This window comes from Anticarsia gemmatalis, chromosome 17 (assembly GCF_050436995.1).
Source record: "Anticarsia gemmatalis isolate Benzon Research Colony breed Stoneville strain chromosome 17, ilAntGemm2 primary, whole genome shotgun sequence".
Taxonomy (NCBI): Eukaryota; Metazoa; Arthropoda; class Insecta; order Lepidoptera; family Erebidae; genus Anticarsia; species Anticarsia gemmatalis.
In genome coordinates this window covers 10,314,391-10,333,924 of record NC_134761.1, presented here as the reverse complement: position 1 = coordinate 10,333,924, position 19,534 = coordinate 10,314,391, and the positions used below count along the sequence as shown (strand labels likewise).

Sequence of the window (19,534 nt, the reverse complement as noted above, 5' to 3'; positions counted from 1 at the left end):
ATTTTAATTTCTGGAAAAACCAACTGCATTGTTTGCTGTACTTATAACATTTTGCTGTTCAAAGATATTTCTGCCGGATTTCTGTATGTGAACATGTATTGTATTAAGTGTAGTGCGTGCTTCATACATTCCCAAATCATTCCTAGTTAAGGGAAGTTTTATATGTTTGTAACGAGATTTGATGAATAAAGTGTTTTTGCCAAGCAATTGTAGTGGTATTATTTTAATTACCTCAGAACATTATCCGGCTCCTAATAACTGACTAAATTGTATAAAAACACACATAATATCACACCTGTTATACCTGAAAGTTTAGGCAGACGTGTATGCAAAACTCCAACGTTTCGCCTTTAACAATAGTCAGTTTTACAGACTATATACGCGCGCTCTTTCACCACGATTGCTGTTTCATGCGCGATAGTGTGTGTGTAAAGCTGGCTAATGTTAGTACCATGTGATAAGGGGCGAGCCTATTGCCATATACCGGGCGCGTTATCAAATTCCAGGCCATTATTGAGACACGTTCTAATATAAATTGATAAATACCAATAGCAAATTGCCCAGCCCAAGAATTGAACCACATACTCGTACACACACTACCGAGTGTGCCGCAGAGGTAATAACTAGGTGTTTTGTTTAATATTCAAACATTCTGACTCATAATAGAATACGGGAATTAACACGAACACGCATTTTGCCGCAGCCTGCGACCATGGCGAGTGCAATCTGCGCCGAAACGTTAGGCATTTTAAGGTAAAATGCTTGTTCGCGTTCATTCCTGTTATCTATTATACATTAAATATGCAACGCGAGAGTTTAAAAGTTATGACTAGACTGACTCATCAGAGACCTCTGGAGACATACTGCACGTATCTTAATCAAGATGAGAGGGGTCTACTAGGATACCTTTCCCGTATTCTTTATAACTGAAAGTGTGATGATTTTAAGTAAGTAGGTCCAAAAACAATATAAATAAAATTACTCACATACATAGGTACATACTTTTTCCCAGGTAAGCAGAGAACGCCACTTAGTACAACTTTCCAAACTTCTTTCTTCATTTACAAATTCACAACCATACCTACACTTTGTCATACAGGACCACCGCTGTTTCGGTAAGAAGTAAGAAGCACTTTGCCTTTTTGCACGAAAACACTGATATGAAAATGAAAAAACAAAATACACATTAACGATTTTAACTATCGCGACTTGTACACTTAATTCGACTGTAAACGGGTCTTAAACGAGTACCTTAATTGTTACTTGACGTCTTTATCGAGTGACCCCGTTCGTGGTCACGGGCGGACTGATGTAGCTGCCTAAAGGTGTCTCTTTGTCGCACGAGTTTTAACGCCTACCCTCAATTTGATTTATCATCATTATTACTAGTTGTCTGTACTATGATACATTACACTATCGTTTTTACGTTGCCGCGTTGGTACGTTTTGTCATGTCGGTAATGTCGCGCAATAAAGAAGGTACAAAAGCTCGATTCCGTACACTCAATACTAACGTTACTCTATCAAGTACCATACATTACTATCGAGCTACTCGTTAGAAAACTGGCAGAAATCCGGCTGAGAATCGCGAACTATCGAATATCGACAACTTGACATTTAAAGTGAGACAGAAAAGAAAATAAAGATTCGTTCTAAAAGGTTCAAATCTTACTTCAATTTAATTGGCAGAAATTGTGTATGAACAAATTTTATAGTGGTATATGTATAAAAAAATATTATGTAAAGTAATATTCTCATAAATAATAATTTTAGTCTTCGTTAAACCGTGTTAATCAAAATTAAAATACATCAATAATAAGAAAATATCACAATTAATGTTGTTCAACGAAACATTGCACACAAAAAAAGAATCAGCGTCTATTTCTTTCGCCTTTGTAGAAGCAGGCAAAGGAAACAATACCCCATACAGCCTCGTCTTCCTAAAATATCCAATAATTATGAATTACTTATTCAAACGATTATTTAAAAAAAAATTAAATTCAAATTTCGAATTACCTCAAAGTGCGCTCTAGCAAATAAGCTTATTTATGAAGAAGATGAATATTATTTTATTGTTTGATAGAAAATGGCATGAAAGAACATAGTTCTTGCTAAATTACGCTTGGGGCGCTGATTGTTTTTTTTATACAGTCGGTTGTCGATACTCGATAGTTGTATAGAATCGCGCTACAGTATGGTTTTTCTATATCACACCTGTTTACAGTCGAAAAATTACATACGTACAAAATCACGTATTTTTCTCATGGGGCTAGGCAGACTAAAGAAAAATTACATATTTTTAAAACATACTAAAAATGGTATTTTTACAGAAAAATTCTAGCACCTACCTAAATCTAGACGACGCGACTCATGACGCATGTAATATCGTAAATATTCAGATGTTCACATCATCGAGCTGGTAAACATAATATTTGGTTTGTAAAAGAAACAATCATAGCATTATAAACAGCGCATTTTATTCTTCGATACAGCCACGCGCATGATAAAACGCAAAACAAAACATTAAAACAACAATATACATAGTTAAATTAATTATTATTATACAATTATATGAAATCACTTCACAGTTCGTTTATACAATTCGTAAAAGGTACTTCATAGACGAAGGCCGTGGCTTTGAGAGTGAACAAGCTATATTTTTTATTCTTTGCATACATTCATAAACGTATTCCGGCTATATTTTATTTGTATCCAAAATTTAACTAAAAATGTAATTGATTAAGATTTATCTTCGTATTTCATATCTTTTGTATGAGAGGAAAATAGTATGATAGGATATGAATAACTCAAAAGAATTTGATTTGCAAAATAAATCTTAACCAACTGAATAAGACAACAGATTATAACAATTACAGATTGTAGAAATTCTGAATCTCAAATTTTCTTTTCCCCTGACGCCTAAGTTGCCGAAAAGCCTTATCCTCTCTATCTGATTGAAAATCGTAATGCAAATTTGAAAACTACTCAATATTGTTTTGCGCAAACATGAGATAAAAAACAAGAGTTCCCTTACATGTGTATCCGTAAATAAAGTGATTAATAAATAGTTAAATAGGTATAAGCCACGACCTTAAACACATTTCAATATACAACGTTGTATCATAATATCAAACAGTGCAGAAGCATAAAAAGCAATTTCATGAAAACACAACCCTCCTCCGCGTCGCGCAGTCGGGTAAAAACAATAAAATAGCCGCGCTAATCTCAATAAACTAGAATATATGGAACGCAATGAATTTTAACTATAAATAAATATTTACGTGTTTAACAATCGACTTATTAATATACTAATTATTTAATTATAGTCGATAAGTCACACTTTTATAAATAAATATGGGTTCTTAATCACAAATATCATGCTTTGTTGTGGAGATGAGCAGCTTTAGTTAATTGAATCGAACTGACAAATATCTTTTATCCCTGGTGGGATATACATACCTACCGAGTAAGGATTTAGTTTTTTCAATGCCCGTTCAAATTAGACTGGATTAAAACGATTAATGAATTTTTATGCATTGAGTTGAGTTGACTTAGCTAAGCTCAATGCTGTACCTGTGCAATCAATGCTAATATTTGAGCTTCATAAACAATCGATTCAATCCAATAAAGGATCAAAATTCTCACGAGAATAGAATCAACGGGATAAAATTGTACTATACGGGTCACTCCATTAGTTTTCGATATATTTGCTTAACCCTTAGACCGCCACGGTCGGCTATACTCGACTTATTAGAACGTGCTCACGATGCTTTCGTCGGCAAATGTCGACAAAAATATAGCGTCGTGAGCACATTCTGATTTGTCATATCAATTATAAAAAGCTTTATATCATCCACAACTTAGCACTTAATCTACTTAGCTAGCTAGGTACTGGTATTCACCCGGACATACTTAAAACCCGTACATGTAGAAATTATGGCTATAGGGGCACTCGATCATTACTATATATATATATATTTATATTATAATATAACACGCGAAAGTTGCAGTATTTTTGTGATTCTTTAATATATCTAAATATTTATTTTGCAGCATAATGCAAGTTTGTACATGCAACTTTATGCAATTCACTTTAATAAAAGGTCTTTGCAAGAAAAGGTTAAAAGGCTAAAAAGGAAAATATATTCTATTCTGGTACAATTCAAGTTTATTTTTAAATCCTTAATAAATTATTTAAAATATTGCGCTCTTCATAAAACAGTAGGTGAACTACTTTTTCGTGTATGAAAATCTTGCATATCACAAAACTCGGTTTTAAAAATCAAACTATCTTTATTTCGCCCTTCTCCAGTCAATATTACACTCAAACCTACTTTGAACCCTACGTCCGGCTCTCATATCACAAGTAGCAATGTTACATTGCTGTTACACTATCATACAAAGCTAAGCGTTAAATATATTATTATCGTAATACTACATAGATTTGTTTTACTCGGCGGTCCACAACATTAGGATTTTTTTATGTATTGCTTTGATGGGACGGGAATATGTTTGCGTATATACTGTTACCCTCTTATTCATAAACATATATGAAGTTATGAAAAGCTTATAAAGTGTTGTTTCTTTCACTCCTTAACGAAATGAAAAAGAGAAAACATATTATAGTAGCTTTTTAACTAAAATAGGTTTATAGTGTGTTTATGAATAAGAGGGTTAATGTCTTGCATACTTGCATGCAAGATACAGTCAACTAAAAACAACGTAGATAGCTTTCTTCTTCTTCGTCTTGCCAGCATGTTTTCTTTCTTGAAAGCATGCTGTACAACCGTAGGCCTGCCTGACGACAAACCTTGTTGAAAAAAGGTAGCTCCTTTCACAAAACAAACGGATTAAAATAGAGTTTGTGTAGTCAAAAGTAGTTGCAGACAGTCAATTGCTAAAGTGGTGTTAAACAAAACTGGAAGACTTTTTGTTTTCAAACCTCCTTTACGTAACGTTTAAAATATCAAGTTTTCAGTTTTCATACAATGTTGGAAATCCGCCGAGTTTATTTTATATTTAGTATTAATATAAACAGGTGAATATGTAAATATCTACAGTATATTGTGTTATAAAATCTATGGTATCTACAATATAGACTTATTTATTGCATGTGTGAAGTTACTATTTGAAAAGTGTTGCCAAACTATCATAACAATTTTTTATATTTTTGACAGTTTCATAAATTATCTGTCCAAATGTCATAGATTTTCTGACGTTTTTGACAGATTTTTATACATTACCTGTCAAAAATGTAAAAAAAAAGTTACCCAATACAAAAATTTCTCTAAGGTGACTACATAAATTGGGAATCAAATCCTGGACCTCCCGATCTAAACCGTACTTAACACGACTGGACCGATAAGGCAGTGATAGTCAATGTTTTATAGTTTAAATCGGACTTGCCTTATTTTTACTAACTTAATATAATTATTTTATTAAAATCTTGAATAAGAACAAAAGCTATAACAATAACTACATATTTACATTCATACATTTAAAAACCATTTTTTTATTACTTAACTCGAGAATCGAACCACGATTATAATTCTCTTTTGCAGTTACTAAACTAGCAATGCTAATTATTTTTATTAGGGATGATGATTTTTATATCTTTTTAGGATTGATTTTGCTAGACTAAGGACCAGGTATTACATTTTAATTATATTATAATATTATTAATTATTATAATAATATTTAATTTCTTTTGTTGCTCATCATCCCTATATTACGCAAAATTAGTAGTCATCAGTTGAACTAAAATTATAGTATTTAAAAAACGTTTATATTTATTTTACACACAATATCACTCCTAATATTGAGCTATACACATACTGCCTGTTTTTATCACCTAGATAAGTGTTGATAAGCTTAACCGATGGAAATTTGACAAATAATTTTTAATCTTAGTCATTTATTGGATAGACTATCCAACAGTTATCTGAGAGATAAAACAAGCTCTTAATTACTTAAGTTATTGGACAGATTTTTCATGAAATTGAAACTATTACCGCTTCGCTTATTTTTTGATCGCTTAAGCGGTTCGTAAGCAAGATTGAGACATGAGACTGCCGGAGACTGCGACCGTTACATTACTTACGATCTGTCTCATGTCTCGGTCTCTTGCGAACTGTTTCATATGCATGACCTAAAGTGAAGTTCAGTCGCAGTCCCCGGCCGCGGTCTCATGTGTCAGTCTCGCTTGCGAACCGTCACGTTTAGTCATTATTATCGATGCTCCTAGCGTGGTGGCCTAATTGCTCTCTTTTTTGGGATTGTAGTACCACTGTTGGGCAAAAGTCTCGCCTTTACCCAGCAGTGGTACTGAAGTGGGCTAACTCATTTTTTCGTTTCCTATAACTGTTTTTACAGGCTATTAATATGAAATCTAGCGTCAAGTGTAAAATTTCAATTACCTTTCTTGTGTAATATGATAAAATTGTGTTTTTCTAAGATAAGTATAATAAATACAAGATGTAACGATTATATTGCTGCGACAAATAGTCGACTATTTCGACTAGTCGTGGTTTAAATATATACACGTTAAAATTGAGGTGGTATTTCGAAGGTAAATTGCGAATAATCGCTGCGATATCATATTAAACATCTTTACAAGGGCCGTAACATAATATGCTAAAGTAGCTTAATTTCTTCTGCAGAAAAGAGAGAGTTCTATACGTATAGTACTAACCCTTTTAAGCAGCAAAACTTGCGTTCTTTTAACATTATACACTCCACCTAGTCAATCAATTCATTCATATCAAACAAACCAAACCGTCTTATCACACAGACATATCACACGGAAAAATCGCAACGACAAATCGCATCGACTAATCGCTACGACAAATCGCAACGACAAATCGCAACGACTAATCGCACCGACAAATCGCAACGACTAATCGCATTGATTAATCGCACCTTCAAATCACCGTAATCTATCAACTTTACACAGACAGTCGTCAGTAGTCGGCGCCCAGTACACGACTACACAATGCGTCAAGCTTGTGGCGGCTCGTCCAGCGGGTTGGCGCGCGGCAGCTCGTCGTGAGTCTCGGAGGGCTCGGCCGGAGGAGGGAATGACACTGTGGGGGTGCTGCGGCTGGTCGACGTCGAGGTCGCCGTGGACGACTCGCTTGTTTCTGGAGCATTTGAGTCCCTGGTGATAGGTAAATAAATTAAATTTCACTGTATATTTATAAGCCAATTAAAATGAAATACTAGCTTCTCCCGAGGTTAAAGTGTTACGTGTTAAAGTCAAGCTGTAAAGCGTCTACGCTAGGTAAGCCGAGCACGAGCGGGGCACCAGCCAAGCACAAATTTCTTCTAAAAACGCGCTCTTCGGGGCTCTTAAGTCAGTCCACACTATAGAACATTGTGCTTGTGCTCATCGAGCGTAGACGCAGCTTAATATGAGCCAAAAATTAAAATCCATTTAACTGTGCTTGCATGAAAGAGTCCATATTACAAAGTTTTGTTTGGATATTAGTAAATCTCACTTACTTATGGAAGCCATTGGTTTGGCACGTGTTGTACGCGCCGCAATGTTGACACTTCAGCCCTACTACGTGGAACTTTACTGTCGACAACTGAAAAAACATAACATAGATTAAAAATGATAAAATTGAAACGAGGAATACAAACTAAATAATTCAACTATCAAGACTTCTTTTTATGCCCTATTACAAACAATAACAAAAATCTATTCATGAAAAATACAATTTTAAAACTACTTTTAAATATATAAACCTGTTTTATTACCTTATGACAATCCTTGCACAATATCGTGGCTTTATAGTCAGCATATTCTGGAGGCATCGGCGTAGCCGCAACTTCCGAATCCAGGTAACTCCATAACTAAAATAGAAACAATTTAATTACATACATATTTAATACTCTGATTAATACATTTGGCTCTTGTTTAGAACATTTTAGATAAAAGCCCGTAAGTCTTTCTTAACAATCTGAGGGTTAAACCTTAGCATGGTCAGTTCAAAGTTGCCAACCATATAAGGAATGACCATGTTTAATGGTATTAGAACTGAGCGTCCGCATGCTCCGAAGGCCACGTAAAAAGTCGGCCCCGGTTGTTTTCAATAAGAATAACAGTTATTTAATCAGTCAAGTCATAGGCCTTCAGGCAGCTTTCACAACTTTGACTAAGTTTACCACCAACCATACAAAAAATAAAATATACTTCGCAAATAGCGAATAGATACTCAGATTGACCATAAGAGATCATATTGCAAGCACTAGGACTCAATACTTCGGAATGTTTAATATTGGCATGAGTAATAGTAATATTTCTTTAGAAAATCATTTTTCCACTTATAGCTTGAAAGTATACTCACATTAGTCATATCAATCATGCTAGTCTGACAAGTGGGGCAGGCGTAGTGGCCGGAGTGCAGCAGCTGCTCAAAGCAGGGCCGGTGCAGCAGGTGCCCGCAGTCCGGGATGTGGCACGGGATGCGGGACGTGTGGATGTCCTCCAGGCACACGGGACAGTTGGACCGGGACACGTTCTCTACGCACTGGAAACAAGAGCACAGCGTAAAGAAAAAATAGACTACATTTTATTACTTTTGAGTTTGACTTCATTATCAGAATTATAGAATAATAGGTACCGCAAAGTGTACAGTATTGTTGAGAATCTGCCCTTTACCTTAATTTTTCTTGTGAGTTTATTTTTATACAATTTAGCTTTCAAATGTCTTCTTAATTAATAGAAATGGCATGCCAAGCAGTCGGCGGGCATGCCAGCCAGCAGGTTCGCTCGGATATGTATTAATTAAAATTAGCCGACATTCCTAGCAACAATACTGCTAAAAGCCAATAAATACCCATGTCAAGAACATGCGGAGTAGAACAATGTCAGGGTGTTTTTATGTATTGATCGCAAAAACGGTTTACTTAAATATACCTTCGACAATTCAAAAGAATTGCTTTTAAAAAGACAACTACCGCACTGAGAATTGCTCTTGTGTCGCGGGGACTTTAACAAACATACAAACATCGGACAAATAGTGTAACCGGCCCGAAACAACTATTTTAGGATCACACAAATAATTGTCCCGTGTGGGAATCGAACCCACAACCTTCCGACGCGGCGTAGCGACCTTAACCACTGCGCCAAGGAGGCCGTTGTCTACACTATTCAAGAAAGTTTGTAGCGCTCACTGTAAATTGCAATTGCCTATATCTATCTCGACTGATGTCTACATTATTGGTCATCTTACATACCCTATGTCCAACTTGCTGCAACTGCACCGGCAGACACATATTGCACCTCTCACAATGGAAGAACCGATCTCGGCCGCCGACGCGACAGATGCCGCAGCCTTCACAGTGGTACTGACGTTTATCGTCATCGTCGAACAAGTTGCAGATCAGGCATGTGTACTGGAAAATAGAGGAGAATAATTTTAAACTGTGATTCATGGCATTTGAACTTTTAAAATTCTTTAATGCTCCTTAATTCTCGTTATAATATATTTGCATAGTGACCTTCCCAAACTCATATGGCAAAGAAAAATAAGTTTGCCATTATGTTATTTATCATTCAATTTGTCTTGGGAGTTTGGACCTGTACCACCATCACGAAAATCACCAGCGCCCATAGGTATTGCCTCAGCTGTAGACAGTAGTGTCAAATATATATTTTTGAATTCAAGTGTATTACGAATAATCATGACTGGTCTGAAATAAAACGTAAGACATGGTATAGGTATTGTTATGTTATCATTAAAATAAACACATCTCTACTGCAGACAACTGTCTAAACATTTTGAAAGAACATACCCTGGCAACAGTGATAACATATATATTTACTTTAACTTATTTACTCACATTTTTAAAAATAAGATGTTACAGTTTTCCTATTAGATGAAAACACAAAAGTTTATATCATTCAAAAAATATTTTTTGTATAGCTTTAGTACAGCTTGTATAAAATGACAAACAACCTATATTACTAATATTATGATACAAACTGAAAACCAGTTGTGGTAGATAAAAAAGACTATGACAATTTCAAATACTTGTTATAGTTTATGAAATAAAGCTTATTTGACTTTGACATTGAGGGTTTAAGTAACAAAATAAAATATAATGCTTGTGAAACCCTGGCAACTGGCATAGCAAAACAGTTCAAAGAAAAAAAATTACAAGACGTCTAGATTGACTCATAATAACACATTTATGTAAAATCATGTGGTACCTTTCCAAATCTAACTCCGCAGTTCTCGCACACCTCCTGCACCTTTTGTCTCTTATCACATTCTGTGCAGATGAGCTCTGTGACAGACTTCCTGTTGAAGTAGTGCTGCTCATTCTCATCGTGACAGTATCGGCACACATACACTTTGTTGCAGCAGGGTGTCTGTAAATAAATGCATTTTATTACAGTTACCAGTAGAGTAAGCCTGTAAGAAGGAGTCTGTTTATTTCTAGACAGGCAAATAAGGTTTTTGTCAAAGTGTCCATATGTAATTAATGTATTGTTTTTTTCATATACATTACTATTGGAATCAGGAGTGAGACATTCAGGAATTGGTTGGTAATTAAGTCTGGTATAAACTTAAAAGAAAAATGTGATCTATGTTTTTATTATTTTTACATGAAGATTTAGAGGCTGAGTCTATTACATAACAGAGTTTTGTTGGTGAAACTAAATTGCTGCAGTTTTGTGTAACATTAAGTGAGTATTCACAACAGGTATTAGTCACTTTTGTCTTAGGTGACTATTAAAATTGATATTTTATCGTAAGACCATATTCTACAGATTGATATGTGAGCAGGCCAGAAAACCATCTTATATGCAAGGTTAACAGTTGGCAGAGGTACAGAAAATTAATTAATTATTATAAAGGTATTGTACATTTTTTTTGTCTGTTTCATAATGACTGCTCTCCTAAATCTTCCTTGTATGATGTAATTTTAGTCTCTGACACATTCATTATGAAATCTCATTGAACTGATGACTAGACTGATAAGTGTCTACTACCAAAATTATTTGTATGATCCAAAATTGTTTTGATCTGGTTTTACCTACTGTCTGATGTTTGTAAAAGTCTTTATGGTGCAAGATTGATTCTAATGCCATTTGCAACATAAAAAACAACAAACAGAATCTTCCTTCCACAAGGAATGATTCAACAATCAGAAGAGCTATACTTTATCAGTCTTTAATGTACACTACTGCTAGGAGAAGGAACTTGTTTTCCATGTTACTTCTAAATCATAACAATGAACTACAAAATACAAACCTAAATAGATTGATTTGTGAAAATTCAACAGAAAATCAATGCTATTGAACTTTCAGCAGTATGATAGGGGTTAATTAGTATCAATAACAGATAAAGATCACATCTACAATGCATGTTCTGTGTTGTACAGTGTACAGGGAAGTGTTTGTATTATTCTCTTTATTCCCAAACAGGAATGACCTGCGGCTTCCGTTCGTTGACTCAAGCTTTGTTCCCTAATTCCGCATGTCACTACTACATACGTTTCGCGCCAGTGTTTATATATAGAACGTCTTTGTTTTTCTACCAAACATCGACCCTACATCAAACTAACTATGAAAAACTTATCTGAGCATATTCTATCCGACTGTTACTTACCACAAACTTCGCCCGACGCTTGTAATGAGCACATCCTATACGCTTTTCTTTACTCGGCTCTCCGTTTACCGCACCATTAGTGTTGACATGTTCTTGTTCCTTTGACATTTTGCTCGCACCACTAAACCGACACACTTATCGAAAACAACAACCCCAAGGTCTCAGACCGTCATTAAATGGATTCTTTCAATTATTAAATTTATTGGATAATGTGAACAACATTTTATTTGCGTGGTGACATATCGTTAAATTGTTAAACGTTCCATCTCCCTGCAGTCAATAACACTTGTCAAACTAAGTTATCATGTGACGAGTGGAACAAGTTATTTTTTCTGCGAGAGAAAAAGAGACAGGTATAATCCCATGTTTCAAATTAATTTGTATTCTGAAACACGCTCAATAACTAGTTTGACGTTTTATAACACGTTTAGAAACTCCTTTTTTTGCAAACGTGCTCTAATTATAAATTAAGCAAGAATAGAATTTAAATTGCAACTTTCACTAATATCTCCATTTCCGACATGTAATTCCATCGGTCGTGATTTATATATAGAAAGAAATCCATGAAAACACTTAATACGTTTTCGTCACTAATATTTTGTCAACACGATTATTGAAAGTGTCAAAAAACTTCATCAAAATGATCAAAACATTATGTTTTTGGATCAAACTATGATAAAGTCTCACAAAAACGTTAAATAATGAATACCAATACATTACACAGTAAAAGGAATTCAGTAAATTAAAATGTCTCAACACAATCCAGTAATTTTATTCATACTTTTGCTTGCACACCAGACTGCGTCACTTATTCCTCCTAAGTTTCAATGGAAGACTATAGACTTCGCTTGGGATGGCGCACAAAAAGAAGCAGCAATTAGTAGCGGGAGATTCATAGCCGCCAATAATATGCCGACGGGTCTAGCGAGGTGGAAGGATAAACTATTCATCACCATACCTCGGTGGAAAACAGGCTAGCATACCTATTTTACATTTATGAATACTACTTAAGTACCTAGTTGCTAAAACAGCAGTAAACAAACGCTTAGATACAATTAAAATGGATGCGCACTTCAATTGGATCAGTAGCTTAGTACTTATTCACATATTCAAATACTTGCCCGCCAAAAATAATGAGCTATTAAGAAGGACCTGACGGAAGTCTTGGGTCTGCCATATGATGCAATTTTATAGGTGATATTTAAGTAGGTATCAGAGTTAAGTAATGACTAATATCAAATTTTGAATCTATTTGACTGTAGTCGAAAGAAGAAAATATTACTTTCTATCTTTATTTACTAGGAATTCCTTCTTCACTAAACTACGTGTACCTGAACGGCAGTCAGCAGGCGCCATTGAATCCGTATCCAAGTTGGGAGGAAGGTTGTCTCACAGATGATGGCACTGTGATGTCCAACAGAACAGTTGTGTCCACCTTCAGAGTCTACGTGGACAAGTGTGACCGACTCTGGGTTGTTGATAACGGAGTTGCTGATATGGCTGGTAAGAACATCGTTTAAAATCGAAGATAAGAAAATATGCATTTACTTAGGTGCTTATTTAAGCTGCACCGTATAAACCATCAGCCACAAAAATCACAGCCAGTTCAATATTTAGACTTTGAGTTGTTTCCCAGTTCCTCAATTCACAAACTCCGGTACAGATCATTCTATTACGTTTGGGCACAGCATTCAGAGGACGGTTTATACAATTCTGCGCAAAACTATGTCGTAAAGATTCTGTATTTTTCCTTTTTCTACAGCTGGAGTAAAACAAATAACGGAGCCGGCTCTCTTGATCTTTGATTTGAAGACAGATCATCTGTTAACTAAACACGTTTTTGACGAAAGCGTATTAAGGGAATCTTCTGTTTTAACTAGCGTGGTAAGTAATTAACGTTACATCGATATCGAACCCCTCGTGATGACCCTTCGTAACGCTCAGAACACAGCGATGCTTGCTGAAAAACTAGCTGGATCTACGATGAATAAGTATTAGGGAATGATGTAGAATAGTGAGTTCTATACCAAACTATCTTCCAGGTGGCTGACTTGGTAGGCCACGACTGCACCAACTGCGATGCATCATGCACGATGCGAGGTAAAACCTTCGCGTACATCACTGACATGGGCTCCAACGCCATCATAGTGTATGACCTGGAGAACAACAACGCGTGGAGAGTTGAGAACCCATACTTCCACTTTGACCCTCACGCTGGTGTGTATAAGGTCGGCGGGATTGATTTCTATTGGAGTGATGGAGTGTCGTCGGCTGCTTTGGGGCCACCGGCGGAAGATGGGTAAGTAGCAATCTACTAATACCAATTTGGTAGAAATAAACAAATGCCAGTGAAACGAATTTACTAGTCCATTCCGCTCGCGGCGAAAACTGGGCCTCAAACTTGACACGATTCTGGAAGACTTTTGACTAGCGCTTTCTCTTGACTTGCGACTTTGACTCCTGGCATAAGAACCTAATTTTAAATGGAGAGTTGAAATTATCTGCCAAATAAGTGAAATCCTCTGATTTTCGTGCTTTGATGTGGTTGCAGGTATAGTGATTTGTATCTCCACCCAACTTCAAGTACGAAGCAGTTTAAAATGTCAACAAGATTGCTCAGAAATAAAGATACCCCACACGCAGACATCTTTAATGGAGTAGAGGTACAAGAAGTTGAAGTTTAAATACAAGTACACAATATAACAAAACGGATAATTATAATAATATAAAATAATGCATTCTTTCATAGTACCTACTATGGTTACATGCTTTGTCACATGATTATAAAAATCACGGTCACTATCCGAAAGTAGGTTGACGGAGACCTTAAATAAATAAATGTAAGAAGTATGAAACCAAGTAAATGAATTTATCCAACGAGCCAAAGCACGTGATGCATACTAGGTCAAAGACTTAGTGAACTTAATTAATCGTACTGTAGGTACATTGCCTTAGTATAAGAGTTAATGTATCAATATAACTTATAATTTCAGATAGTCGGTGACAGGGGTCCAAAATCACAAGTTACAGCGTGCGATTATGACCCGAAAAGTAATATTTTGTTTTACACCCAGGTACGATATCGAAATAAGTACTAAAGTACTTATAGTAGGTAACTCACGATTCTTCCTATTATTGTTTCATTTAGCAACCAGCCTTGTACCGCTAAAACCCTTTTTTATTTTAAATAACTTTTAAAGGTAATCATTTCGTATGGTTTCTAGGTTTGCAAAAACGGCCTAGGCTGTTGGAATATCGACAAATCATTTACAAAGGCGAACACGCCTGTCATACTCAGTGATTGCAACTTGATGGAATTTCCCAATGATGTCAAAGTAAGTAGTCTGGAACCTTGGCTTCCCTGCTCATAGCTACTAGTGCATAATGCTACTAGAACAATATTTGAGACTAGCTCTTTACTCTGCCAACTGTCAAAAATACGAAACACACCACAATAGAACAAAATTCCGAAGAATAAACTTAGTTTATATTGCAAAGTCAACATTTGGAACCAGCTTTTTACACCGTTAATTATCAAAATTACGAAACACTACAATAAACCTCTATTCCGAAAACTAAACATACTTTATATTGCCGGTATTCCAGCAGTATAAATAACAACTACCGTTAATCGACGAGAGCAACTTGCCCTTATATCAATACAATACAGTCAACATGAATCGTAATTTATTACAATAAGTAGCGTATCGTCACCAGGTTGATCACGAAGGCAACGTGTGGATCCTTAGCGACCGTCAATCAAGGTTCCTGTATGAAACTATGGACTACAATGATGTCAACTTTAGAGTACTTACCGCGCCGGCAGACAGACTCACACAGGGAACCACTTGTCAAGGAAAATAGACCACTAACGAATAAAAAGATGAAAAATGGTAACTACTAATAATTTCTGTGAATATTTTTTTATAAAGAATACAGTGTCATAACCAGTAACTACAATGAAAGTCTTTCTTTTACTACCACTGTTAACTAACTACCCTTAAATTATAAACATTTTACAAATACTAACAAAAATAAAAACAGCTTTATATTTTTGCGAAACAGGTTATTCTTTTTTCAAATATTGTTTTTTTTTATTAGCGTAGTTACAAGGTAAAAAAACAACAAAACATTAATCATAATTTTTTATTTAAATATACAACATGGTAGTTATAACTATGTAATTAAATAAGTCTATGTGATTGAATAATTCATAATTAATTATAATTATTTGCACGTGTCATAATTACGATTGTTGCACGTGCCGTCCGTCGATTCGCTTTCATTTCGTTCTTTTTCAGTCTTTTTACTAATTATAACAACTGAATCGACCTATGAACTTAGAAACTTGAGCACCTAGGCTACGATACTAAGAAGTTTAGAGTCGCGAGGACATGCTTAGTATTAGATGGACAAACGTTACAAGATATGAGAGATTTTGAATCGATTGTACTAATACTCCAAGTTATAAAGCACACAATATTACAGTTTCCTTTTCTGTATACAAGTGACTTACGTATACGTGCGTATACGTATTTAACGTACACCTGAATGTACGTTCTTAATGTAACATTATTAACCCCCAGTGTCTGTGTACATTTAACGGTAGTTTATCTATTCAATAGCGTTTATTTTATAATAGTTTAAACGTTATTGAATAGATAAACTACCGCTAAATGTACCTCAGGAACCGGGGGTAAGTGTACCATCATATTTTCATTGAATAACCTAGCAACTGTGGGACCTCTACTTTGTACCTGTTTGTACAAACAACTTCGTGAAAGTTTCACTTAAAAAAAATCTTAATATTATTATTTTTTCTTTTATTTAATTACTTTATTGTCATAGATTCAATAGTTATATTATTTTCATAGTTTGAAACTCCATGTTGGAATTTAAACTTAGTTTTGTTCTTGCAGTATTACTACAACCGATTCGTTTATTCGTTGAAATAGATTCTAATTAAAAAACTGTAGATTTAAAGCAAAGTATAGAGGTAAATCCTTAGTGGATGTTGGCATTTTATGAACAATTTAGTGGCGAATCTTTGTAAAAATTGCCGGTTTAAACCCCTGAAGATCTCTATTTGGTACTTTCAGTAAACCGATGTTCTATAAAGATGAGTGTAGCGTATCGCTCGATGCGCGAGGGCAAGCGATGGTGTTCAGGCGTAAGCGCCGTTTAAGTGAGATACTAATCAAATCAAATCATTTATTCATTTAGGTCAAATACTGACACATTAGATAGTCGTTACAATTACTGAATCTACCACTAGCTCGGAAATGTGTAGAGCCTTATGAGAAGATCTAGCAAGTAACTCACGGTGCCACCAGTTTGATACTATAAATTCTCTACCTTGCAGGAAAGTTCATAATTTGTGAACTAAATATACAAGAATCATTTACAACCGATTACAGTAAATCTTTCGCATAATGCCGACTGTGCTCGTTACGTAGTAACTTTAAATAACGTCATGGAAAGTCTTAATTTTTCCGTAAGTGATAACACTCTAAATAAAAAAATATAATACCATTAAAATTGTTCATAAAACACCGATTCCTTCATCGATAGACAGTGGAAGAGACAAACAAAAAGCCACAAGGTCCATTCCTGTTCGCGATAGAAGAAATCTTAACTTGCATTAATTTACAAATTATCTTAGCGTAACTACAGCTGCCAACTAAAACAATCTATTTTCTAATATTTTCTCATCATAATACTCGTTAAATTCGAATTTTTATACTAATGTTTCTGAATTAAATACTAAAATGAGTCATTTGGAACCAAAAATATGTTTCAACATTATATTTTTTAATGTCCGTAACAGACCACAGTGTAATTAGTAAGACAGCAGAACAACACATCTTTCCACGTATCTCTTGTCGTCATAGAGCATTACCTCACCAACAATTTCGTGTTTTTCACGCAATACAACGTAGGTATAGTACTTTTTTCCACTGTGGTATTATAGGTTTTAAAGGCTGCCAAATAACTCATTTTTGTAGTCAAATAGTTCCTTATTTTAATGTTTTCTAAGTTCATGCCTGGCTCAATCTCAGTGCTCAACGCGTGAACGAAACGAAATGTACAAAAGCGTTGCAACAAGAAACATTATTTACAAATGTATTTATATTTATTTATTGCTGAATCAACTATCATAGGCCATAATAAGATTGAGAATTTACAAGAAAATATGTTTATTATAAAATAAAACTTAATATAAATTGTTCGCGCATATGTTTATGATGCTTAGAGAATCGTATCGATTATAATTTTAGTCGATTTTCTCCAGGAAAAATAGTTAATTACTAACTACTTAACATGTTTTTTAAAGTAAATCTTTTAACTGCAATCTTGCGTAAGTAACAGAAATGTTACAAAAATACTTTTTAGAAATAATTTCTGAACAAAAGTTACATAAAAATCGTATTCTAATCGATACAATCTCTTTAGCTGTGCGGCATCGATACCGACCACATAATGTTATAATCTACCAACATATTAATTCGACTAAGGAGTTCATTTGTATTGTTGAACTTAGATGGCGGTAGTGAGGCAATAGTCCAGTATTTTTTTAAACTTCATTAAATTGCCTTTAACCTGATATATTCATAGTATTTGCCATAACCATGAATCCATAACCATTATTGAAAATTTGAAACATTCACATCACCTTTTTAATTTCAATTTGTTATTTATTTATTCTAGTTTAAATCATAGATATACGTAGGCGATTGGCAGTGCTTTGCAATGTTCATTTTCCAATATTTATTATAAAATCTACAAATACATTAGATTTCTTCTCGTAAGTATTTGTACCGAAACTGTATGAACTGAGATCAGTTATTATCATTTTGACAACCAGTTCGGTTGGTCGGTAAAACTGTGATCCGTAAGACCATGAAGACCTTCTTGGGGGTCTTATTTTGGGGTCCTATGTGATTTGATAATAAACAGTTCCCTAGCTTTTTTTAAAGTTTTAGTTCATACAATACATTTTTCTTATTATCACAAGGTATTTTATCCAATAATTTAGGTGACAAATCGTGATCGAAGCGATTGCAACGTGAATGCGTTTCTATAAGGCTAACTTATAATATATTACATGGGACAACTAGCGAATTATGTGGCCGTACCTTGTCGACCACAACTTTTATATCCAAGTGAAGGAATCAAGCATTCGCGCAACTAAGATCAAGTATGAAATTTGAGTCATGCAAAGATGTAACTTCATATTAAGATAGCATTATCTTGAGAATTCCACATCGTATGATACAAAAACCATGGTCGACAGTCATGCGCGACATTCCAAAACCTTTATAATTATGGCAAAAAAGACTTAACGGTCCAACTTTCCCGATTTCTAACACATACAGCGACACTACAATTCGGTACTTAAAATAAAAATCACATAGAAAAGGACACAAGACGGCCTCTCGTTCTATTCCACGAACGTTTCCGGACGTAGCCGAAGTGTGGTGTCGACGTAGGCAGTGCGTCACCGTGAACATTGTCCTACCCTACAAGGTCCGTTTTGCTGTGACGAAGGAATTTCTACCTTATTTCAAGAGTCCATAGGTTGTTTGTCGAGTAGATTATCTAGTGTTTTCTGCGCACTCCGCCTTGTGTTGAGGCGTGGCTTTGATTGCAGTGATACGCTTTCTAAGTGGATTGTTGTACTCCCAACCGTCTTCGCCTTTGGGGCTGAACAACTGAAATAAAGAAAACATTTCTTAAGTACATGATTAAGTAGCTTAATTGAAGACAGCTTAAAATCGCATAACCCGTTTCAGGCTCTTGTTACGATGCGTGTACCCGTGTGAGTGTGAAACTAATGTTTATAGACGTGCTTCGGCTGAGCAAAGCGGGTATACCTACCGTCGCGAGCGAGAGATCGTACAATCGAGCAATCGA

The 19,534-nt window shown here is 35.1% G+C and overlaps 4 protein-coding genes across 4 annotated transcripts in view; 1 reads left to right on the top strand and 3 right to left on the bottom strand.

The window, feature by feature from the left end:
* key (NF-kappa-B essential modulator kenny) overlaps positions 1 to 1,309 on the bottom strand; it is a 35,631-nt gene extending 34,322 nt beyond the window's left edge. Inside the window, exon 1 of the mRNA XM_076125363.1 lies at positions 987 to 1,309. The gene's annotated coding sequence lies outside the window, so the exon portion shown is untranslated. The remainder of the gene's footprint in view (positions 1 to 986) is intronic.
* Positions 1,310 to 2,456: 1,147 nt separating this feature from the next.
* Positions 2,457 to 11,885, bottom strand: Rchy1 (Ring finger and CHY zinc finger domain containing 1). Its single transcript, XM_076125110.1, has 7 exons — positions 11,621 to 11,885; positions 10,216 to 10,377; positions 9,240 to 9,398; positions 8,348 to 8,530; positions 7,758 to 7,853; positions 7,500 to 7,585; positions 2,457 to 7,155 (listed from the first exon to the last, which is right to left on the bottom strand). Exons 1-7 carry the CDS (start codon positions 11,726 to 11,728, stop codon positions 6,996 to 6,998), a joined length of 954 nt encoding a protein of 317 aa, XP_075981225.1. The 5' UTR covers positions 11,729 to 11,885; the 3' UTR covers positions 2,457 to 6,995.
* Positions 11,886 to 12,242: 357 nt separating this feature from the next.
* Positions 12,243 to 15,752, top strand: LOC142980228 (dopaminechrome tautomerase-like). Its single transcript, XM_076125566.1, has 8 exons — positions 12,243 to 12,593; positions 12,923 to 13,123; positions 13,383 to 13,504; positions 13,663 to 13,919; positions 14,172 to 14,283; positions 14,614 to 14,694; positions 14,845 to 14,955; positions 15,338 to 15,752. Exons 1-8 carry the CDS (start codon positions 12,368 to 12,370, stop codon positions 15,482 to 15,484), a joined length of 1,257 nt encoding a protein of 418 aa, XP_075981681.1. The 5' UTR covers positions 12,243 to 12,367; the 3' UTR covers positions 15,485 to 15,752.
* The window catches only part of LOC142980227 (oxysterol-binding protein-related protein 9), a 117,648-nt gene continuing 113,866 nt past the window's right edge, over positions 15,753 to 19,534 (bottom strand). The window contains exon 16 of the mRNA XM_076125565.1: positions 15,753 to 19,332. Within this exon, the coding sequence (XP_075981680.1) occupies positions 19,216 to 19,332 (117 nt within the window). The 3' untranslated portion in view covers positions 15,753 to 19,215. The remainder of the gene's footprint in view (positions 19,333 to 19,534) is intronic.